We start from the raw sequence: 26,119 nt of genomic DNA, 5'->3' as shown, positions 1-26,119 counted from the left end.
ACAAGACAATGTTCTCACACATAAACGATGTCGCAAGTTCGAAGTAAAGTAAAGCTACGGCGTACCAATCAGATAGAGGGGCGGTAGCATCTCATGCTACAAGATAATGGACAAATGTTGCGACAAAAACTTGGTCGCAGTAGGATTGATGGCCTCGCCTATGGCTACGATAGACGCTCATTTCATGGGCGGTGATGTAACATATATGGCTCGATATGAATATACTATACTGGGTTTGAAATTTGTTGATACCTGCTTATGAAGATTAGTCAATGTCAATTTGCCCTTTGTGTGAAGTTTTACTTATAAGGAAAAATAAGAAAAAAATGAACGGACTCTTGTGTTGTGAAAACACGAGTTTGGTAAACCAACTATTTCATTGGATATAATCATGAATTTGATAGAGTACAAACTCCGTGTGGTACATATCAAATTCTTCAAATAGAAAAAAATAAAACAAGATATTCACAAGATGGTGCCACAAAAGAGCCTAAAAAATAACTTATACTATAATTTCTCAGTTGTTTTTCATCCTAGTAAATTTATTCTCTTTATTTTGACCCAAAAAGAAATTTATTTGCTTTTTTATTTGGCCTCACGAATTCCAATTTCAGCACGATCCGAACCGGCCCTTGTCGACGCTCGAGACCAAGACGCGCCGCACTTGAATCTCCCCGTCCAGGCTTCCGCTGAACACCGTTACGAGGCCATCTCCTCCAGAAACGGCGGCCAGCGACTTCACGGGCTTCCGGTGGCCCTGCAGCACGGCCAAGCAACAGTACCTGCCCTCCGCTCCCCGCCGCCAGATCCTTACAGTCCGGTCCGCCGACCCGCTCAGCAGCAGATCGGAGATGTTGATCAGGCACAGGATGGCCTTCGCGTGCCCTCTCAGAGCTCCCGTCACCACCATGTGGTTGGCGCTGTCCTCTCGCTCCCACACCAGTATCGAGCGGTCGCACGCCCCGGAGAACAGCACCGACCCGTCCCCGCTCAATGCCAGCGCGTTGACCGCTGACCTGTGCTTCTCCAGCGTCGCCACCAGCGAGTGCCGCTTCTCCCCTGTCTGCCTCGCCCAGACCCGGATCCTCCGGTCTGCTGACCCGGTGTAGACCGTCCCGTCGGTGGCCACCACCACAGCGTTGACGGCGTCGTGGTGGGCCCGCACGGACTCCAGGCACCGGAGATCGGAGCCACTGTCGCTGCCGCCACGCCATGTCTTGAGGGTCTTGTCCCAGGAGACGGAGTAGACAAGGCCATCATTTGACGCGAGGGCGGAGATAGCGTCGGCGTGTTCGATCCAGAGCTGCTTCCGGTGGCGGCGTACTGTGACGTAGTTCTTCGGAAGCATGAAGCGGCGGAGGCGGTCGCCTACGGTGGGGAGGGTCGCGGCCAGCCCATGCTGCCGCCCGTCTGGCGCCGCTTCCCAGACGCGGATCTTTGCGTCCTGGTGCGCGGTGAACACCCGGCCACCGCAGAAGGCGACGGACTTGACGGAGCCCGTGGACGAGGCGCGGATGTTGAAAGCATCGATGTGGAAGATCTCGCCGCCGGCGGAGGCATTGGAGGCGTCGTAGACATGGATCTCGTGGCCGCAGGCGGCGTAGAGGAGCTTGCCGTGGGGGGCGAGGCAGGTGATGGGGAGGAGGCAGGGAGGAGAGAGAGTGTAGAGGACGTGGTGAGAGACGGAGAGGTGGAGGGAGTCGGTGGTTAGGGTTTGGAGGGAAGGGACAGACGGTAGAGTTTGGAGGGAAAGGTTGGATTCGATGCTGCTGCTGCTCGTCTCGCGAGAGCTCGAGCTCGAGTTTGAGGAGGAGGAGGAGGAGGTGGAGGTGCCGCTTGGAGAGTCGGAGGAGCGGCTGGTGCCGCAGTTAGACGATCGATATAATGGGACAGTCGCGTCGGCAGCAGTGGCAGTGCAGGAGGAGGAAGAGCAGGTGGCGAGCCATGACCGGACCTCCATGGCCGTCGTCCTTGTTGAGAGGAGAGAGAGAGAGAGAGAGAGAGAGAGAAGAGGGTGGGGAAGGCCGAGAGAGGAGGAGTCAAGGGTAGCGCTTAAATAGAAAAGCATGTGAGGGGTGACAGAGGAAACAATACTTTTGCAACTTGTATTTCTTTATCTACTGTGAACATTTCGTGGAAAGAGTGATTGTAGACACGAAACATCCTAACTCGCGCACCGCAAAACATCCTAAACTCGCTCACCTATAAGAGTGAGGAAGATGGATAGGTCAAATCTAAAATCGTTTGAATTGACCGATTCGGTCTCATTCCGAAAGCGTTGGTCCATTTCTCGATTCTTTAACATTGGAACTTGTGATTTTCGATACGGTTCCCGATTTCATGGGAAAATTGAATCGCCTTGATCGGACCTATTATTTTGTATTTATTTATTTTAGTTTTAGATGAAAACCTAGTAATCTATCGTTTTTTTTTTTTTATTTGTAACTGTAAACTTAATTTTAATTAACACATTAATTTTAAAGTCCGTGTTGTTCAACCCTACTAATATCGGTTCTTCAATGGGACCAGGCCAAATCGAGAAACGATCGCCCCTACTTGCGACCAATAGGATATTTGAGATTTTTTTTTTCTTGATGAGTACCCAACTAATTAATTTAGTATGTCGAAATTAGACCAAAAATACCCTAAGATTGTCAAACCAAGAGAAATAAGAAAAATATATCATTAGTAATTATCATTGGGGTGGAGGACACATGAAATTGACGCTTCGGAAGATGACAGAAGGAATAGCAGGGGGACATGGTGGTTGGTACGATACGTCCGAGGTTGTCAAAAGGACTGAGCGGGTCATCTGGGTTGGGCTGCCCTGCCGGGTGCGCTCCGGATGATAAGGCGTTGAATTTAGGAAGATGATGTTGAATTTGGGGTCCGTCCTATAGATCAAGTCATACTCCTTAATTGTTTTATATGTATGAACATGGTCGTCAAAAAATTGGGCTAGACGTGGATTTAGCAGAATAGGTCGACGAGGACTTTAGCAATTCCAGTCGAACTATCATACTGTCATAAATAGTTTCTGAATTTTAACTCAATGAACAATTTGGTTCTTCAATTTTTAATTTGTTCAATGCGATTCCTGAACTTTTGGTACATGTTCAATGTAATCTTTGAATTATATAAAAATATTTCAATGCTATCACAATATTGAAACATTTTCTTATAATTTAGTGTCTAAATTAAATATGTACTAAAAGTTCAACGACCACATTGCATAATGAGCTAAAGTTCATGTATCACGTTGAATAAATTAAAAGTTGAAGAATCACACTGAATATTGAGCTAAAGTCCAAAAATCAAGCTTGACAATCGATGTACTTAGGAAAACCCATGAAGTCGCACACACATGGATGATAAATTGGTAAGTTAACAATTTTTTCTTGATGTTGCAGTAATGTATAATTTCTTCGAGCTCAACTCTCTATATTTTGTTCACAAAAAAAAAAAAAAAAAGACAGACCAAATTGAAGAGAGAGAGAAAAAAAAAAACTAACATGAAGGTGAAAATAGCACTGTATAAAGATCAATTGTCGATCATCTAACGTTACGTAGTAAACGATTGTCTCAGGGAGCAAACTAAGTTAACTATCTACCAAAGGGGCCTACAAGGATGAAGAGGTTCTGTTCATTTTTTTTTTTTTTAAGTCCTGGCATTTTGACAATTTCAACAATGACAAGACTGAGAAAATGATAAGAAAATGCAACGGAGAAAGAAGCTGAGGTGGACCTGAGTAAAGTTCTTAAACTGTTTTGTCCGAACTCCGAGACGTAAAAGTTGGGGGTATTCCTAGAGATGAAAGGAAGAAAAATACTTTCTTTCAACTTAGGGAGGAAATGGTGAGGAAGGCAAACTCCACGTCATCTAGGGATAGCTATCGTCGGATATGATCGTATGATAGCATCCCGTGCCTAGGATAAATCGTCGAAATTTCGGCTCCTACATCGTAAACTTATGCTTCACGTAGTGTATTTGAACTGACTTGCCGGCGACCTACCTTTTGTTCAAAGGCACCGTGCGGAGAAAGAGGGTGAGGGGGCTTGTGGCCATGGTGACGGACGGCGGGCCGAGTAGCCGGTCAGCCCAATTTAGAAAAGGATAATAAGGACACGCGGTGATGTCGAGAACAAGAGAAAGAGAAAGAGATGCACTTTTTTCCAACTCTTGGACAAAATGTAGCGCCCACTCCAGTTGGTGCCAGTCCACCAAGGTGGGGGCGGAGAGGAAGATGCTGAAACCGTGTATACTATAGCAACTATCAAGACGGAAAAAAAGGGATAAATGCCACAAAAAGGAAGGAAGGAAAAAAGAAAAAAGAAAAGGACAATGATAAGTCATGATATTTTGGAGGAAAAAAAAGGTTTACATGTGTTCCGTACATGTGAGCCCACTCGATCTAGGTCGTTCGGTAGCGTAGAATTCGCGATTTTCACATCATTTGACGTTGAGATCGATCGTGTTCATCGGATCCAAAAGCATATGCGCTAAGATGGGAACATGCCGGATGAAGACTAATGTGCTTTCGTTCTAGCAAAATATCGATACATCATTATTCCCTCGGAGTTAAAGACGACGAACCCCATCCCCATCGACCGGTCCAGTTCGAGTTATCCTGAAAATGGGTCCATATTATCTTTAGCTGGCAATTACGATGCGACCTTTTTTCCATTTTAGATGCCGACATGATAAAAAGTCCGACTCAATAAATTAAAATGATTGGGCGAAGAGAACTTGCAAGTATGTGGAATCTATTGAAATCTCTAACGTAAGAGACGTGGGAAGTCTCACTTCAAACAAAATCGTGCTGCAAAATCAATTCATGAGATTAATGCACAAAGTGAAATGACAAGCTCTTAACGATATGAAAATTTCGCATATATTTGCGAGATAAATAAGGATTTTCGAAGATCGGATCTTTGTCTATTTTTCCCTTTTGCCGCTCATTTAGTATAAGCTGTATTGAAATAGTTATTACTTCTGTAATGTAGAGTTGATATAGGTATTACATAGTACGGTTTATGTAATCAAATAAACATAGCAATAAATTAGTGATTACAATATCAACATAGGAATATTGATTTAATAGATTCATACCATCGAAACTGTCCAATTCTATATGAATAAATTAAAACAAGGAAACTAAGTAGCAATAACGAGAGTTACTGTAACGCCCAAGAATGTCACGCGCCACACGTGTCTTTTCCGTTTACATTTATAATTATGCTTACGCATGTAAATTTTTCAAACATCCCCGGTAAATAATGCACAAGTTTACTAATATGCATATCCAGCTTTACAATATTAAATATATGTTTCACAACATAGATTTCAAATAAAACACACAATCTAAGTAGCACCGACACCGACATGCGACACAACACTACATACCGACACGTTATTTCTCAAAAAATAGAGAATTATGACACGTTGGGATACGTTGTATACATGATAAATCTGTTAGGAATTCATGATTAGGTTTTTTCTTGAGATGGCTTGGTATATTAAGTTTGGGGTGACCGGGTATATATGACTCAAGTGTATATATTTTTGACCCCTAATTTATTAAAAATACTTAAAATTAACCCCATGAGTGTCGAAATTACGTGTCGGGATATTGGACTCGTGTGTCACTAGCTTGTCTAGAGCGCCGATCACTTATCGGTTGCATGTTGAAAAGTGTTGGAGAGTGTTGGAGTGTCGGACACGACACGACATAACAGAAAAACCTCCGAAGAATGTCGGTGCCTCCTAGCACATAATATATAACACCTGGGAAAGGGTTAGGGTAACATATCACCATTACTCACTATAAATCGATAACCCCACTCATCGAAAATCGAAATCAGGGGAACCATGGATACCATTGATACCCCTAAGTGGTTCAACAATTCCCTGTCGACCCTCACGGTGGAATTGCACCTAGTATGCACTATAGCCAATTCGGGTACAAGCTCATCTTGGCATTCTCATTCCAAGTACATGGAAACTCAAAGTGATCCATCCTACAAATCTAAAAAAATAAGGGGTGAGTCGAAGCTCGATAAATAAAAGCCTCTAAGTTTAAGTTAGGAAACCCGGTCACCACTCAACTTGGTATGCAAACAAAGTATCACATTATAGTCAAGTATGTTGGTGCATGCATAATTTACAAAATCTACCATAGAAATATGTACCGACAATAATATCACATGTTTACCTCATCGTCGGTCGGTGGATGCCATCACACATCACACACATCATGATGCACTAGTATAACCTAGGCCTAGTGTCACATAAACACATGAACATACATTATTTCTTTATTATTTCTCTTTCCGAAACTCTTGGGGCATCCAAGATCACATAGTATGGGCATCCCGAAACTCCCAAGGCACCTCCTGCCAAGTCATCCCAATACATGGGGCATCTCCACTCTAAGACATCCTGAAACACTCCCCGAGACATCTCTAGATCACACAACGGGGGAATCCCGAATCTCCCGTTGCATCATCGCAAATTACATACGGATGACGAAATTTACTTATTATATTCAAATTATATAAGTTTTGCACATGAGACATGATAATTGCATGGTATCATGATTAATAATATACTTACCCTTTCGATTTCCATACAAACAATAGTAACAATCAAGAATCGACAACGCAAACATCGACAACCAAACAATAGACAATATGAAAATCACATGAACATTGACAATCAAACAATCGACAACATGAATTTTGACAACATAATCACCAACACCTCAACTAATGGGCAACTCTATTAATCAACAACACTTAGCTAGTAATGATTTTTTAGTTGAATTTCAAAACTATCACTTTTTAATTTGTTCTCACCATTTTTACTTTTATACTACCCAATTTCAATCAAGTTGATTAATCACGACTTCAACATATAGAAATTCATTGATTCATGTGTCAAGCACAACGATTCATCACAGAATCATTATATCTTTCTCACACTTGACATCAAGGTTCAAACTAAAAATTAACAATCACTAAACAACCAAGTCAATGTACTAAGTAGGTTATTATAGCTTAGCACGTAGAGTTTCACTTATCGCGAAACGGTTCGATAAAGCAAAGTCTTTAAATCTCCTCGTCCAACTCGAAAGATCGAGATATAAATGTTAATAACACAAGTGTGGGGTCTTTTTGAAAATGAAAGTTGAAAGAAAAGTTGTGGGTGAATGTTAATGAAATGGGGTTGGGGTCCTTTCATATGCCCTTCTTCCATGATTGGACCATTAAATGATTTAATATATGAAGGAGCAAGTGTTTCAATGAACTTGCTTCATATGGCCTCTCTATTAGTAGCTAAATATTAGGGTGTGGTTCATACTCCCTAACGATAAGAAAGAACGTGGATCCTACGAATAATTACTGTTATATATACTCTTTTTCACTTGCAATTAAGTAACGTAATGAGAAGTACGATGTCCCAATTATAGTGAAATTATCTGCTAGACGTAGCCCTAGTTTAAGGATGAACCAAGATAAAATCTCATGTCTCGATTTCTCTTTCTCGTTTTTACACTTTACTTCGTTGCGGTTGTGCACCGAATCCTAATACTAGAATTAGAGTCATTAATTATCATAAAGTCTAAATTGCATTGTGTGGTCGTATGGTAATAATTAGAAGGCAAATGAGTTGATAACATAGGCCAAGAGAATGGGTATTTTGGGGATGCACTTCTCCATTGGCCAAGTAAGGGTGTGAGTCATTATAACATTTGACAACTAGCAATAACTAGAGGGACATAATGTATGATGATGTTAATGTATGACTTAAGAGCTAATGTCATCGAAATGATTGGTGAAGAATGTTGGGTGAGGAATTGGCCACTTAGAAAATTAAGAAGAGTATGCACCAATAAAAAATTAGCAAAGTATAATCATATATAGAGTTCAATTAAGTAGTTAACAATATACCACGAATATTGTAATGCTTCATGCAATTCATAATTATAGTTTCTCAACATATTATAACTTATAACATTACTAATTAATTTGTTCTCTACTTGTGACTTTAATTAACCATAAATATCAATCATAATATAGGATATTTGTTGGTGTTCAAAATTATTGTTGGAAACGGGTAGCAGAAACCCGATACATTCACTCGGGGATATCGCCAAGAGGGAGTCCAAGTCCGAGCCTGTCAACATATTCAATTGGGCTAACTTTCACTTAAAAGCTAAATCCAATGAGGTACGGGTCATTCAAGATATATTAACTGCTACACATTACATTAATTTTTTGATGTGAGACTTTCTAACACAACTCACACATGCATTTCAACAATCTTCCCCTCACGCAAACTCATTTTTAGGTCTTCTTCTACTTAATTTAAGTATCTTTCTGCATTAGGACATCTTAATTTGAATGTCCAATGTCAACCTTCATCCTTGATTTCTTTCTCCATACGTAATCATGGTGGGGATCGCATTACTACACCATAACGCCCACAAAATTTATGGACGTGGCATAAAATGGGGGGAGTGGTAAGCCGAACCAAATGACCAAGAAGAACGTGGATCCGAATAATACGTAAAACTCTCACGCAATAAAACTAAAGTCTCAATATAGTGAAATTATCACCTAGTTTAAGGAGAACCAAGAAAAACCAGCCGATTCTCTCGTTTACACTTATTCGTTGCGTGCACGAACCTAATACTAAATTAGAGTCAAATTATCAAAAGTCTAAATGCATTGGTACCGTATGGTAATAATTAGAAGGCAAATGGGTATAACATAGCCAAGAAAGGTATTGTGGATGCACTCTCCATTGGCCAAGTAAGGGAGTCATTATAACATTGACAACTACAAAACTAGAGACAAATGATGAGATGTTAATGAGACTAAGAGCTAATGTCATCGAAATGATTGGGAAGAATGTTGGAGAAGGCCACTTAAAAAAGAAGAGTAGCACTAATAAAAATTACAAAGTATAATCATAATAGAGCAATTAAGTAATTAACAATAACCACAAAGAATCCAGCAATCATAATTATAGTTTCCAACAATTATAACTTATAACATTACTAATTAATTTGTCCTACTGGACTTAATAACCATAAATACAATCATATTATAGGATATGTGGTGTCAAAATTATGTAAACGGCCCCGAACATTCACCGGAGAACGCAGGACAAGTCAGCAAACATATTCAATTGGGCTAACTTTCACTAAAACAAACCAAGAGGCGGGTCATCAAGATATAAACACACATTACATTAATTTTTATGGAGAATTTCAACACAACCACACGCATTCAACAATCTTCCCCTCATTTTTAGGTCTTCTTCTACTTAATTAAGACCTAGCATCGGACATCTTAATAATTTCCAAATCCACCTTCATCCTGATTTCTTTCTCCATAATAATCATGGTGGGGACATACACACCAAACCCCCCGAAAACTTATGTCACCGCAAAAAGGTGGTGAGTTGGGTTAATGGCCAACCAAATGACCAATTAACCCCTAACCCATTTATTCAAGATTTAAATTCTACCATGCCTAACCCATCTCGAGACATTTTAGCATTTTCTCCTTATATTATTGCTATGAAAGGAGGCTTAAGATCGGTGTCGAGTTAGTAGGAGCACGCCCGCCGAACGAACCCCAACGAGTTTGGATAAGCAAAGGTAGTGGAAACCCCCATCCACAAATTATAAAACGATTCAAGCTTGGTGTAGGCCATATAAAACGAGTTATGGGCAATCCATTAATTATAAAACAAGTTCCGACTAGATTTTAGTATTGATAAATCACATTTACATTAGAGACATTAATCTTAGTAGCTTGTTTGAGGAATGTATATCTTATCACTAATGTATGGTTTTCATTTTATAGATGCTTGCGAAGCTTAATCTTATCCAAATACATTGAGCAACATGGCAATCAAGCAATTAAACATCCTGTGCCTACTCAATTTGAGATATCAAATAGAGGTGAAGATTCAGAGTTTGGTACGAATTGCACTGTTGTGAATTATTTCCCTTTTCTTGTAAACTTCAAATTTGAGCGGTTTTCCCCACTCAAGTTCTACATTGACTTTGGCCAAGACGATCATAGATTTCAAACAAGGGCCGATCAGTTCTCTTAGCTGAGTACTTGATGAATAACCTCGGTTAAGACTTCAACTGCCTTGGTCTTTAAGGTTCCTTCTTAAGGAACCGATCCAACCAATGAGCGGTCAGTGATGTCCCCTTTCTTTACCAATTTTCAGCTTTTGAGTACCCGTGCCATACACAGGAATAGTATGTGGACCCAAAGTGACTGCCAATCATAAAACAAATTGAGCGAAAAAATTAATTTCTAATCAAAATCTTTTGTTGCAGATATTCATTTGATGGAAGAAAGGAAGAACGTAATGTAAGGATTATGATCTATATTGTATTGTAAGCGATGTTCTTGAATTTAGTCTATCTAACTCGGCACTCATCTCTTTCAAGATCCCTTCGTGGTTGACTAATTTATGGCCGCTTTATATGTCGGCCTCAACTTTATGGTTGCTTGATCATGTTCGCGATTTGTGAAAATAGAATTTCAAAACAAAGTAGAGGCCAAAAGTTTGGAGTTACCCGATCGCATCCCTCCTAGAGGTTGAAGTCACAAGGAACGGCCGAACAGTTCTTACCATTTGTGGTTTGGTGCAATATAATATTTCACGCACAACGCTTTCGTGAATGGCAATGGAATCAACGCTAATTGACAATGCCTGTGTGGATCTCTCCAGACGCATCCAATCGCCCAATCTTGAAACATTATATATTACGCCGAATCAGTCCAAGATGACCCTTTTATGCATGGATGCAAATTGTGATTATCTTGCCTGTTCGCGTAGAACTTTTGTTGTGGAGTCCATGACGACCGTGGCCATTGCTTGCTGTTTCATGGCGACAAGCATTCTTACCATTGGAAGATCACATCGGTTTCACAAGAGCAAGTTCATCATGATGCAGAACAACATGTTTGAGAAAAGGTTCCGGACAGAAAACTAGGAAGGAAATTGTAAAACTCACGGCTGTTTTTTAGCGTCCTTCTAATTTTGTCATCCGGACATGAATCTATATAATTTTGTAAGAGATCACGCAGTAAATCTCAGAAAATAGCTTCTAGACAAGGTTCATATCATGTGTAAGAAACATGTAGCTTGTTCGGTCCTTTTAAAGAGGAGCTATAGACTATACTTACAGAATCCTAACATAGTAAGCCATACTAACTGTCTAGATTGTGAATTCGAAAAAGAAACATGAATGTTTTTTCGGGTTTTCTCGGAGAAAATCTATAAAAAAAAATTTTTTTAAAAAACAAGATCTTTTTGTTTGTAGAATTTAGCTCAATATACTAACGCCGAAAGCTGTTTCACCGACCACATTCGAGAGGTCATGTATGACTATAGGATATACAATTTTGCAGCATCTTATTGCAAAATGCTTTTTTTCCTTGCATTATGTTGATTGACGCCCCTGAGCTTCTATCAGAGAGTAATAAGCCCCTCCACGCGCCCCGGCAACTAAATCCCCATGCGAGCCTCATTCCGCAACCCTCCCATCCTTGATCATGGCTATCAAGTCCGAGCCTATCGTGGCGTTGGTAGCACCCAACCGACCATCATCTTCTCCAATGATTCCTGGACTAGATCTCAAGCAGGGGTCGATCGCCTCATCCAACGGGAGGATTGCTGGGTTCTTTAGTATCACTCGAGCGAGCGTGGTCCTCTGCTTCTGCCCCCTGGATAGCCGAACTCCCCTAGCCCCACAGAAGGTGTTGTACTCGCCAAACAAGAAACAACAATTTTAAAACAATCGGCTTTTGAGCCATACTATTTATGACTTTTATATTTACCTTATGAATTCATGAGCATTGGCAAGAGCAGCCGCCTTCTTGACATCAACCTCGGTGGCATCCTCGTTGCCAAAGATGATATTCTCATGAATACTTCAAAAAAATCGGATCTTGACTTACCAGAGCTATGTGAGACCTCGGTTCTCTAAACTTATAGCTCTTCCCCATCTATTAATACATTTTCCCCAAGCATATTTTTTTTAATTTTTTTTTTTGGGTTTTCCCCCCCCCCTCCCCCCAACGAGTGCCACTCTTTTCCCGGCTTCGATTTCGAGGCATAGACCCTTGAAAATGGTCGCCCGGGGCTTAGTTGGATAAGAGAAGCATATGTTCTTCAATTCTATATGCCCTCTGATCAGCTTGCTCATCCCGATTCCTTCGGGGTTTTCCAGCTCGATCTTGCTTTCCCGATCTCGGATCCAAAGACCGATCTGACGGCATCCCCGCCTTTTGCCAAATCGGAAGTCATGCTACCTGCGTTTGCGATTTTATGGCCGATGCTCATTAATGTGAAGAAAACTTGGAACGGGTGCTTCGAGGTGACCAAACCTTGGATCATTAGCTTCCATACCAATACGTCAAAGTTATGGAGGCGATCATCAGGAATTGGCAGCTGTACAGGTGCTTCGAGGTGACCAAACCTCGATGCTTTCTTTTCTTGGACCTTTGAGCATGTCCCGACAAAAATGGAGGATGCGGCCACGAGAGGAGAAGGCAATAATAGTCGTCTTGTCCACTTTCCTTTTACAATCTCTTCATCAACACGCTCCTCGATTATAAGGAACCCATGATAAGAGGCTGCATCAAACACACAATCTCGGAATCACCAATCCTTGTTCTATCGAACCAACCGATAACAAATGTGGGGACTTTCGAGCATTGCGCACCCCTAGTTAAGCGCTCACCCACGATAGCAAAGTTGTGATGTTGAAGAACGGGCTATTAGAACAGGCCAAAAGAGAAGCAATAGATCCGGTTTCATTTTCTCCCAAGAAGTAAATGGAGACAACGCTTCCCAAACAAAAAGCATGGATAACCTCCAACGTCGGCCCCTGACATCCTTGTATTGCTTGTCACCACTCAGGCGCGTTCCTCTCGAGCAAACGCCGGTGAGAAGACCGAAGATGAGGATGTTCGCCGAGTCCCTACCATTGAAATCCTCCCATGAATCCATTTGGAAGGAGGGGGCAGCTATTTCCCGGCTCGGCCCGCCTTTTTTAGGGCTATATGCATTCTCCGTCTGAAAGAATGGACTAGAAGGCGCTTCATTTTCAGTTGCCACTTCTTGTAGCTGCACCATCTTCTGCTGTAGGGCCCCCCCTTCGCCATTATTCATATTGATCGGGTCATCATGAGAACCCGACTCTACGACCTTTCCCGACTGAACGACCGCTATCGGATCAGCCCTACAAGATGGTCGAGAGGTGATGAGAGACTATGATCGTCATCCTCCCGACCAAAGTTTGGTCCATGGCTTCCTGTACTATGCTTTTCGATTGCGTATCCGATGCACTCGAGGCTTCGTTAAGTAGAAGGATTTTCGGGTCTCTAATGAGAGCTATTGCGATTGCACTCCGTTGCTTTTGTCCGCCGGACAACAACACTCTAAATTGTCCAACCCGAAAGCACAAAGAAAAACCTCGGTGAGTCCTTAACATTCCCAGAGTATCTGCGATTCATCAAGACAAAAATTGAGAGGAAATTTAGAAGGCAATAGTTTTGTAGCACCTGAGTATCATACCCATCCGGCAATTTCAAAATGAAATCATGAGCATTAGCAGCCTTAGCCACCTCTGTGATTGCTTCCATTGCCGCCCCTTCTTTGCCGAAAATAATGTTTTCACCGATCGATGTAGCGAAAAGAGAACGGGCTCTTTATTAACCAAACCAATTTGGGACCTCAACCACTTGAGCTGAAGATTCTTTATGTTGCATCCATCAAGGGGAAGGTCTCCTCTAATCAAATCATAGAACTCTCTCAAGCAAAGAGATCACAGTGGACTTGCCCGAACCGCTGCCCCAACCAAGCCTACCGTCATGCCGGCTCGTATTCTTAGATGAAATCCGTCTAGGACTAAACTATCGGCCTGGACGGGTAGCTGAAACCTTTAAATTCTATGTCTCCTCTAAAATTGGCTATTGCTCTTCCCTTCTTCTCCTCGGAGTTGATATGCGGAACCCGATTTATCATTTTGAAGATTTGACCCCAACGCATCGGCGATAGAAGAGAGGTTAGGGAGAATGTTCATGAATGACTCGAGTTTTACAAGCGACGAGTTGTGACTTGTGAGATTAAAAAAACCGAGCTTCATTGAATGGCAACGCAAAGAGAATGCTAAACTCATCATAGCATGAGCAAATACACTATCGGATGAGAAGAAACTCACAATCCTCCCATGATGATGCAAATTCCGGTGACGAAAATGGGGCCGCCCTTTCTCCTCTCTCGGTGACAAGCTAACTACCGACCCAAGCCTGGAGTGCCCAAGCTACGAAAATTACTCCCATGCTCCCAAACATCAAGCCCTTCACAAACCCTTGCTATATACCAAGCTCCCGAGTAATCTGCAGCGGACGGCTGAACCAAACTAGCGTCTGATGCTCCCGGCATAAGAATATATTGTCCGGATGGACGAGATCGCTTGTCCGGCAATGCTGCCGGCAACGGCATAGGACTCTTTCATTTCCATCCCCAGGTTCATTAGTTGCTTCCTGAATCCGATACCGGGCATTACGAACATCGGAGAAAATGGGAGAGCCATGAGGGCTAGTCGCCATGAAAGTTTGAAGGCAACCAAAATCGTGAAAACAAACGTCGAGAATTGGACCGGGGAGTTTGGGATCAGCCGAAGAGTTTGGAAGGGAGAGTGAGATTCATGCTATAAGGAGAAGAGTCGGAGAATATGCATACAAAATAGAAGTCGGAATTACTTTCTGGGCTATGACATCTTAACATGTGCATCGGAAGATATGGTTGACAATGCTCGAAATGACCCGGAAGAGGCGTCTTTCCCGTCGAAAAAACCGACTTCCTATCTTAGGATTGATTTCGGGTACTCGACTCGGATGCGAGAAGTTTGTCTCTCCGCGGTCCTTGTCCAACATATTCCCTCTACCAAAGAGAAGGAAACATGTGCATTGAGACATCCTCTCGGTGACGAATCAAATTTGAGTTATCCGTACATTGCCATGACTTCACTATGCATACACTTTACTATTTCTAGACATTACGTATTTGGAAAAACCGATTTGAAGATCCCTCACTGGGGATTTACATTTTAGGTAAGTCACATACCGATAAAAGCCGATGCACCCACTCCCATTGCGACATAGAAAGCAAAGCGCGTGCTATCCATGTAATAAGCAACCGAGTTGTCGGTAAAAGCTTGAATTTTACATCTAATAAGTAGCTGAATTGTACATCCGATCGCTAATCTCGCACTAAAATGTCAAGGATACAACTGCTACTGCAATAAGCCAATTGCTCTCGGTAACAAATTGACATTTTGCGAACTTTGCTTGAACCAAAGAATATGCTTTACACGATAAATGCTGTCACAAAACAGCTACGTTAGCAGATTGGAGAAGTGTATCGAGCTTGTTTACTCGATCAAACATACCTCATCCACCGTCGCATTCTTGAATGCATCGTTAACCCCAGCACCTCCATACTGATTGATGACACTGATTAGAACGAGGATCGTCGGCGGTGTCATCAACTCATCTCCTATGCTACCTCCTACTCCAAGCAAAACCAACAACTTGTCAAAATTATCGGCCCATGGGGGGAAGGCCGTTTCCCGTCCCATCAACTAAAACCCTAGTAAAATCCTCGGGCTCATGTGTTGTGTTCACGCCTTTCAACAATTATTGCAAGCCGGCTTCCGTCCGATACTGCATTAGGATTCCGTATGTCCACTGAATTTATATTACTAACTTATGGAACTTACTAGGAAAACAGCCATTGTGCATTTGTCTCACGGTGAACATACTTCTCTCGTGAGCTGGTTTGAATCGGACATTGTATTATTGATTTAAGGTGGCTGCATCCGGTTGTTTCTTCGGTTCTTGCATATGGTGGTTTTGCTCGAATCCATCGACTAACAATAAGAATCTGTATGTTTTCCTTGTCATTGCAAATCCTTTCGAGCTTTTTTTTTTTTTTTTTTTTTTTTTTTTTTTTTTTTTTTTTTTTTTTTTTTAAAAAATTTAAAAAAAATTAAAAAAAAATTAAATATTTTTTTTTTTTTGTTTGGTTTTTTTCCCCACCCCTCTTCCCCCTCGTAAATTAAATTTTTTTTTTATTTTTTTTAAAAATTTTTATTTTTTTTTTTTTTTTTTTTTTTTTTTTTTTTTTTTTTTTTTTAAAATTTTTTTTTTTTTTAAAAATTTTTTAAAAAAAAATAAAAAAATTAAAAAAAAAAAAATTTTTATTTTTATTTTTAATTTTTCTTTAATTTCTTTTAAAACACCCCCCCCCCCCCCCCCCCCCCCCCCCCCCCCCCCCCCCCCCCCCCCCCCCCCCGCCCCCCCTCCCCCCCCGGGGCTTAACCCATCATAATCTCTTGGATAACAAAATACAAGATATCAACCTGAACACTCATTTCTTGTTTCGGCACTTGCTTGAGGAATAAGAATCTATGTGAAAGTGCACATAAGACGACAAGACGACTGTTTCATTAAAATATGACAAGAAGACAAGGTTAACACCCGATGATTTGGTTTGGTTTTTAGTAGTTTTGTTCGTATGCAAATTGAAGATCCATCCAGCGAAAAGAGCAAATGGAGTTCGACAACTATCCAAATTGGAGTATTTGGAGCATAGAATGAATTTGAAGCACACGGATCCTAATGGATCTCCTAAACATATATTGTACAAAAACTTATCACATGCGGCACGTTCGGATCAATGTTAAAGATTAGGGCATGTGGATTCATTTTCATTATATTTGAAGGATTCATTTCATCCGCTAATAATCAACATGATATATATTTTTCGACCAAAAAAAAAAACAGGATATTTATTTCATATAATACCCCCAACACATTTAGCATCTCCGTCAAATAGATATGCTTGATTACTAGACAAAGTGTCCCTCCATCAAATTAAATTTCATCGATTTGGAAGGAAAAATGACATAAATGGTCCTTGAACTATGATCCGATATGCAATGTGATTCCTAAAATTTTAATTATTCAATGTGGCTCTAAAATCAAGTCTAATGGGCAATGCCGTTTTTGAACTTTTAATTTATTGAATGTAGTCCCCGAACTTATTGCTCATGTTCAAACCAATCCATGGACTATATTAACATGTTCCACGGTGTCCTTGAACTTAAATTAATGAAAAAATAACATTGGTTATTTTCATTTAGTATAGGGACTAGTTTGAATATTTATCAAAAGTTCAAGTACCACATTAAACATATTAAAAGTTATGGGATGATATTGTACATTAGGCTAAAGTGTAGGAACCACATTAAATTATTCAAAAGTTCAAAAATCACATTGCACATAAACCATAAGTTCGGAAACCATTTGAGTCATTATCCCTTTCTCAAATAAGCTCCTCTTGTTCACAAAAAAGGAAAACTTGAAATCTTTCCCAATTTTGCGTAAGCATACAAATGTGTGAGCATTCCCAATTAAAAAAAAAAAAACATTTGCACTAAAATTCGAAAAACTCTTCAACACTTCATTTCTCTCTCTCTCTCTCTCTCTCTCTCTCTCTCTCTCTCTCTCTCTCTCTCTCTCTCTCTCCCCCCCCCCCCCTCCTTAGTAAAATTGACAAAAACCACCAAACAACCAGGGAAAAATGTTAAACTGGAAAAATAGCACCAAACAAGAACTTCCTACAACTAGGAAAAAATTATCTCGACTAAAAAGAGGAAAGCGTTCAAAAAAACAACAAGCTTAGAGCTTCTCAAGATCTTTAACTTTTTTTTTTTTTATTTTTTTTCCCCAATTTTTGCAAATTTACTTCTCCACCTAAAATCCTTTTTTTTTTTCTCCCCCCCCCCCCCCCCCCCCCCCCCCCCCCCCCCCCCCCCCCCCCCCCCCCCCCCCTTTCGCCCGCCCCCCCCACCGGTTTTCAAAAATTTTGTTAATAGAAAGTAGAATTTCAACCATAACAAACAATTTTGATCAAAGTTAATGAAGAAGGAAAACATCTGAGGAAATCAACTGAAGTGTTACCACGCACCCAAACCAACAGAGAACATGGGTGATTTCACGGCCACCAAGAAAAACCGTTACATGGTCAACTTCTTCTTTAACAAGGGAAACGTCAACCCCTCTCTCTCTCTCTCTCTCTCTCTCTCTCTCTCTCTCTCTCTCTCATAATTCTTTTTCTCTGTTTCTCATCTATTAATGAGCAAATCTGTTCTTTCAATCTATGATTTTCCCCCTTAAAACTATTTAATGGCTATGAAGTAGAGACATGAAGAGTACGTGTTAAAATGTCACAGTAGATTCTACTTACTTCACTTCTTTCCAACAATGAATACGAAACCAGAGAAAGAGAATGAAGAAATGGAATATTTTCATTTATGTTCATGTTTATGATTACTATCTTTACAGCTTTTTCTATACTTTCCTTTGAAACCCATCAATCTTTTACCGTTCACCCGATGTTCTTTGTGCCCACACTTGTGAATTCATAGCATTACATAATCTAACACCAAAGAAAATAAGTTCAGAAGTAAAATCCGAACATTGAAAAATTGCGTCCCTCTCATTTTTATGCTCACACCCAAATAGGGTAAAATCGATCACTTGCTTCGAAAATGAATTTCAAATAAATCACTTCCTTCAGCATAAATTTTTTATGAAACAAACACCCCCTTAATTGATTTTGCTATACATCTATGATTAAATTCAGAGTATTTCTATGATTGCAACAAAAACACAAGAACCTCGTCAAATGAAATTCTTACTCCTAACCTACATAATCTATAAAATTGGATAAAGCCCGCAAGAGGTTGAACCATGTGACACGTTCGCACGTGAACTTTACCCCACGATTTGTTTGTCATTGATCACTTTGGCAAATCTCTAATTTTTATGTCTTTGTACTTTGTTTGGGTGTAAATATGTGACAACCCATGATCATCCTCTTTAAACTTGTCCAATGCAATTTATTTATTTCGATGTCCTACGTGATGAAACTTTCCCTACCAATCTTGTGCGTGCGGATAAGGAATAACCAAAACATCGGGATATGAACTTCTTCATTAGAGTCTAACAACCCTCTTTATTTACTAGATAACATCTATTAAAATGTTACATACTTCCCCCACATGATCTCACCTAGTCGAGATTATGGGGAAAAGGACAAAAGGTCGACTCACAACTCCTTCCACCAATAAACACACATAGTTAAACTTCTGACTAAACAACTTGACCCAAAAACTTCACGACACACTAACTATTACATTATTCGAGCTGGAACTCTATGGTAACTCACTCATGTGCAAGCGACTATCCTCCTTGGAAACCCCGGAGGTCCGTCAAAATCCTAGATGAGTCCAACTAGCATGTCATTGTCATTCAGAAACCAAGCTACCAACTGGACCAAGACTCATTCTACTCTACCCACGTTAAGCCATACAATAGACTTTATTCTAGTAAATACAACATTAGAACCTACGCACTCTAGATCCCTCTCTTGAATGTCCACCCTGATAACCATGCCGATGCGCGAAACCAACCGAGCCATGCTTAATTCCCTAAAAAATGAAGGGATGAGCACACAACCTAGTAGGAAAAGCGCTAGTTTCAAGATAGAGTAGAAGTTATAACACCCGATGTCGTGAACCATAAAGTTATCATGTGACCCATTACTCAAATTCATTAAGCACAACATCAGTCATAATATTAAGCACGCACTTAGTATATACCATATGCTTTTTTTTTCTTCACTTTCGGGTTGTAATTTCCTCGACCCTTTCAATCCTTATAGCAATCTTGCTTAACATCAATCATCACGCAAGACACTAGATAATACATGCAAAATGCATTCTTTTCTTTTCACTTTCATAGGCATCCTTTTTCTCGAGGTTATATCGAAACTTCCAGTACTGGGCAACGTCGGTACTTTACGTGTCCAACGGTACATGAGGTTAATCACTTGATAATGATAAATGGCGTCCACGCCATCACCTCAAGTAAAATTTTGGCAGATGACGGCACTTGCTTTTCTATTGTCGCTAGCAATGGCCTCTTGAAAAATACGTTGTTTGCCCTCGAGCCCCTACCCCGTAGCTTCTTGAGCTAACGGAAGCACGTGGATGTCTTTTAATGGCAATCACATAATTGCACTAGCATGATCTCATCATTATCTTTTATTAGGATTATCACACCATCCACACATTCTAAAAAATTCCTATACCGCATGCAATAAATATACACACGAAAATGATGTGATTTCTTAATTTATCTTTAGTAAGTTTTATACATCAATTCCGGCATGCATTTCATTTCATTCATAAAGAATAACTATTCATCCACTTTAATCAAACATTAAACTAACATCCCTATGCCAAAACTAGTAATTCCCCTACCTTAGTGATGTAGAAACTATCCGAGAACACACAAAGACGAGTAAGATCGTAGCCAAATAAGTAAGAACACGTGAGGAAAGGACAGATGGGCGACGACAGAGAGAGAGAGAGAGAGAGGGAGAGAGAGAGAGAGAGAGAGAGAGATGTGAGAGCTAGAGAGGAAGAGAAAAGGAAAAAGGGAATGGCTTGTGAAAAAATTGAAGAGAACCCACCTCTATTTATAGTAATTTTCTAGCTTGCTCTCCAAGTTTGCTAATGTGAAATGCATTTAATTCATCTTGACTTTTTCCTAACTTCTTTCTCAAGTTTCATTAATGAGCCTACTCCTCATTGGTCCACTTATTTAAGCTAGTTATCTTAGGTTTTAGGGTAGCTACTTATTCTAACTCAATTGGTCCACTTGTATGGTTATGATTGATCATTATCTCTACATTTAATGCTTGAAAATGACATTAATCTTATCCTTTAGAACATTCATGACATTTGATTTTCTAACTTATTTCCCAAGTTTCATTAATGTGCTTGCCTCTTATGAGTCCATTTATTGAGGCTAATTATTCTAGGTCCCTAGAATAGCCACTTAACATTACTCAATTGGTCCATTTGAATGCTTAGTTAATGAACCTCATTTAATGCATAAAAGTAGACATGGCACGGGCGGATTGGGAATCTTGTCCATGGAATAATCTAATTGACTTTACATTGACTTAAAAAAATTCGGATTGACTTACCCCTCAGTTGACCAAAATTGTGCATTGACTCCTTTTTTTTTCCTTCTTAAATTTTCTATAAATACCATTCACTCTTTTTCATTTTTTCTCTCAATTCTCTTAAATTCTCTCAATTCTCTGAATTTTCTCAAATTCTCTCAATCCCGGTTCAATTCCGTCAATTTTCCGAATCGGTTTTGCTCTCAATTCTCTAACAAAAATAGCAAGTGTAAGTGGAGCTAGTGATAGGGGAAAGAGCCTGATGCCGATGGGGATGGAGGGAATCCGATTTTTCTCACCCTCATAATCAATATGATCATCGTAAGTTTACATGTTGGGTAGACATTGATGATAATATCAATTATATTCCTAACGCCGAGCACATCCCAACGCAAGAAACTCTTCATTCTCCTACCGGCATCGAAGAAGCATCGATAGTAAAGGATTCGAAACCGCAGGCCTGGGATAGTATATCCAACTTATTGTAACACTTCGACAAGGTACATGTAGGCAAAGACAAGTACAAGATAAACGGTAAATATTGTACGAAATCATACAATTTTAATAAAGGAGACAGCTATGGAACATATCATCGGCATTTAACATAAAAATATGCAATTCAAGCGAGGATCGACACCGGGCAACAACAAATTTTCGAATACGCCAATCCTAACACTTCTCTTTTATTTCATTACGGTGATGAACTTTATAAAGAAACATTAGCTCAATATGTTGCCATTGAACATTTACCATTTACTACTAGTGAAATTTTTGGTTTGAATTTTTTTGACAAATACTGCATGCACTCCGCAAGCAAAACCTGTTCCGACAACAACTCTTAAACACAAACTTTTTAGGATTTATAAATAAAAAAAAAAGGCTTTGTAAAGCCTTTTTACGGATTTCAATGAACGTGTGCATATAAGTAGCGATATTTGGAATGATCCTTAACAAATTCATTCTTTTATGGATATCACATATCATTGGATAGGTGACGATTTGAAACATTCAAAAAGAGTACTTGCATTTCAAGTGTTTGATGAAAGGCATACCGCCAATAATATTTATAGAATAATTAGGCAAGGTTTAGAAGAATATAATTTGATTAATAAAGTTCTTTCAGTTGGTTTTGACAATGCGGCGTAAAATACCGCTCCCATTCCGAGTTAGAAAATATTTATAAACCTTCTTTTGGCTGATAATTTTTTCACATTAGATGTGTTTGCCACGTTTTAAATTTATGTGTATAAGATGGTTTACGAACTCTTGAGACTTTTCTCACCCCAATAAAGAACAATTAAATTTTTATGGAGTCGTCTCTAAATTATGAAAGAATTGGGCAGATTTTGTAAATCACATGGACAAAAACCAAAAAGATTTCCAAAAAATGTTCCGACTCGTTAAACTTCTATCTACGAGTTGCTTCATCAATCTTTTGCTTATAAAGATTTATTATATGCTTTTATTTCGAATAATACTTCCGAAATTAGTTTACTCCCACAAGATTTGGTTGTTTGCAAAAAAAATTTAGATTTTTTGAAATTTTTTAATGATACAACTTATACTTTATCTGGTGTTTATTATCCTACTAAACATTTATTTTTAATAAAGTGTGTTAATATTGCTGGTGTTTTTTATGAATATGAAAAAGATATTCATTTAGCTCCGACTCTTATAGCAATGAAAGCAAAACGGCCGCATTATTATGCCCGCATTCCTATTATTTATTTGGTTGCTATTATTTTCGATCCACGTACTAAATTAGATGGTTTGTATGATTATCTAAAAGATTATTATTATTATTATTGTTTATATTTGAATGAAACGGTAAATATTAAAACTATACAAGTAGAGGTTAAAGACGCTATAGTAGCATTATATAATAAATTTTGTAGTATATATGTTTTAGGTGATAGTGGATCTTCTCAAACTAGTACCTCACAAAGGGAGGGGAGTGGTAGACTTAGTAGATGGTATAATTTGCTCATTAGTAGGTAAAAAAGATAAAAGAGAGCAACAAGTAATATTTTCGAATTAGCAAACTATTTAACCATTGCTTTTGAGTTCCATGATTCCGAACATAGCGCAGATTTCAAAATTCTGGAGTGGTTAAAGACTCATTCAACCCAATTCTCAATTATCGCTTTCATCGCAAGACAGATATTAGCAACTCCTTCTTCACGAAAAGGATTTAGTGCTAAATAATTATTAACTGTTAAGACTAAATCTATTGTGGAGGCTCAAGATTGTGTCGATGATTGGATAAAAGCTAAATTTCGACAACAAGAGCTGGATCGAGAGGATCAATTCTTTAATGATAATAGTGGAGATACCATTGCCACGGGTACCACAACGGGTAGAGACGATTGATGATGAGGTAAGTCGAGGTTATCAAAGATAAAAGAACTACATGGGTTTTGATTATTCTATCCCCAAGAAGATATGCAGACGATTAATGATAATTCATTAAGTTCAAGCCCCTTCCCTCTCTCCCTTTTTCCCCCCAAATTTGATTACAATATACAATTTAATTATAATTTAAAATTTGGAACCAGAACTGGCCGGGAACGGAGGATTTCGAACTAGAATGGACCGCCCTTCAAGGGTGAGGATGGCCACGGACCGGAATCGCCGATTCATGAACCGGAATCGGCGGTTTACGGCTCGTGGCCATGTCTACATGAAAGTGATACTAATCTTGTCCTTATCTAATTGACTTTGCATTAACTTAAATATTGACTTATCAATTGACCTATGGGTTGACTTGTGCATTGACTTACTTTTTAACTAATGATTTTTTACTACTAAGTATCGGGACGGAGACGGAACCTCGGTGAGGCAATCGGACGGTCGACGCCGACCAAGTGGACGGCCGTGGGCGGTCCATACCGAACCGCCCACCACCACGCCGGTCCGGCGCGCTCACCCTGGCTAGGCGTGTGCCCTAGCACCGCCGGCTAGGCCCGGCAGGGGTCGGCGGTCCTCGCCCCAGCTTGTCTCATTCTTGCTTACTTGTCATGTTTTCTAAATTTTAAATGGTTAGTCAAAAGTCTATACGATTTACTAACCGTTAAAATCGGGGATGTCACAACATATTTGTTCTATTATGTGATATCCATATATAGTAGGATAAAAAAAATCATAGACATGATAAAATATATCACAATCACTCGTATTTTGCTAATAAATATTCTAAGATAATTGTTTTTGTATATGTTAATGGATTTCATGCATCCGAGCTATAAAAAGAAAGATATAAGTTAAAAAGAAAAACTACATATTAAATTAAAGTGAAAAATTAAATGTTCAAATTTTATATTACTCATTATTTAGCGAATAATTCATAGATAGATAATTATGCATATTTTATTGGATACCCAATTTTACATCTCTAATTCTTATGCATATATCGGTTGTGTCCATAATTTTCATTTTGAAAAATCCACGTAGAAGTTCGATTATTATTTACCAATTAACACAAATGATTTATTGAAAAAATTAATCAGTTAAAAGGCATCTCTATGACTGAAAACGCATATTGCATCAATATATAATGTTAGAGAATCATTAACTTTTATATAACACGGGCACATATATTTGATAATTAAATGTGATTATGTAATCAATAGGAAATCATCACTAAAGGAATAATGGCTTATCTCTTGCAGATAAATGAATGAAAAATCGATAAATTAATTATTATTAATTAATGGAAGAACCTATCTCTAGAACAATTTCATGATATGCATATTTCACGAACAAAAAATAACTAACGGTAATTAGTGATATAACCTATTATAAATACACACACTCAATGTCCTTATTCCGAAATGGATGATATTAGACAATCATTAAAAGAACTATATATAACACAATAGTTTGTAATTTGACAATGAAATGATATTAGAGCATTATATTTATAAAAAAAACTACAAGTTGTTTGCAAACAGTAATAGAAACAAATTTTGGAAAACAAATAAACAATAATTTAGAAGAATGATCAGGTTGTAACTTGTGATGTTATCCAGATTGAGCTCATGCACGAAGAATTCAAGATTTTTTCATGTTTTTTTCTCGCGATGATGAAAATAATTATTGAGGGTGCACTGTGAGAAGGGCGGTGGGGAGGAGGAGGACGTTTCGTTCACACCACATCGAACAAAATCAAGTAAAAAGTTCTAAACCTATTGTACGATGGTTAATTCAATTCTAAGCCTTTCGATCGTGCTGATTTAATCCTAAATCTTTTCATAATTTGATTATATAGTCATTCTAGTCAATTTTGGCTGAAAATCGCCAATATGAACACCGGTCGTCCTATGTAGCATGGTCAACTCTGATGTGGATAATGTTTTTTTAATATTGTGAACTTTTTATTGATTTTTCTTAGGCTGTAAGGACTCTATTAGCAAATTGTCAAAGGATTGAAGCGTAAATTAACACAATTAAAGGGTTTAAAACTGAATTGACCACCATATAACAAACTTGGAATATTCCCGCCCCATTGAATGGGGGCATAAAACCATCCAAAATTTATTGAAGGAGGCTCTATTTAGATATGCATAGTACATGGAGTTGTTTTAGAATCATCAAAGTGCGTTTCTTTTTCTTTCTTTTTTACCTTCTTAAGAAGCTCCTACATGCTAAGCATGTAATGGTTCAATAACCTTTGGAGGCCCAAAACCCTTTCAAAAACACTACGCCAAACGCGCCTGTAGAAATGTTTGGCCGAGTTGAATGCGCCAAAGATTAGTTTTCTCGTTAAAGAAACATCCAAACCTGACCACCCAAAGCAAACAACCTCTGGAGAAAAGTTTTCAGTTATCATGAAAGACAAAAAATTCTTAGCATTTCATCGAACACTTTCGCACGTCAAAGCCGAAAAGGCGTTTCCTCAAAGGAAACTAAATCGTGTCCATACATGATCAGTTAGTTAAAGAAGATAACGTGGGCATATGCGAAAGCATGCAGAGC

The 26,119-nt window shown here is 39.2% G+C and overlaps 1 protein-coding gene and 1 pseudogene across 1 annotated transcript; both read right to left on the bottom strand.

The window, feature by feature from the left end:
* Positions 1-371: 371 nt before the first annotated feature.
* LOC115753832 (protein JINGUBANG) lies at positions 372-2,090 on the bottom strand. The gene is made up of 3 exons (XM_048272397.1): positions 2,024-2,090; positions 580-1,984; positions 372-548 (listed from the first exon to the last, which is right to left on the bottom strand). The coding sequence occupies exons 1-2, from the start codon at positions 2,066-2,068 to the stop codon at positions 611-613; spliced, it is 1,419 nt and encodes a 472-aa protein (XP_048128354.1). The 5' UTR covers positions 2,069-2,090; the 3' UTR covers positions 372-548; positions 580-610.
* Positions 2,091-11,477: 9,387 nt separating this feature from the next.
* LOC115731788 lies at positions 11,478-15,683 on the bottom strand (annotated as a pseudogene).
* Positions 15,684-26,119: the final 10,436 nt, after the last annotated feature.

The sequence above is a fragment of the Rhodamnia argentea genome, chromosome 1 (assembly GCF_020921035.1).
Source record: "Rhodamnia argentea isolate NSW1041297 chromosome 1, ASM2092103v1, whole genome shotgun sequence".
Taxonomy (NCBI): domain Eukaryota; kingdom Viridiplantae; phylum Streptophyta; class Magnoliopsida; order Myrtales; family Myrtaceae; genus Rhodamnia; species Rhodamnia argentea.
This window is presented reverse-complemented; position numbering and strand designations above follow the sequence as displayed.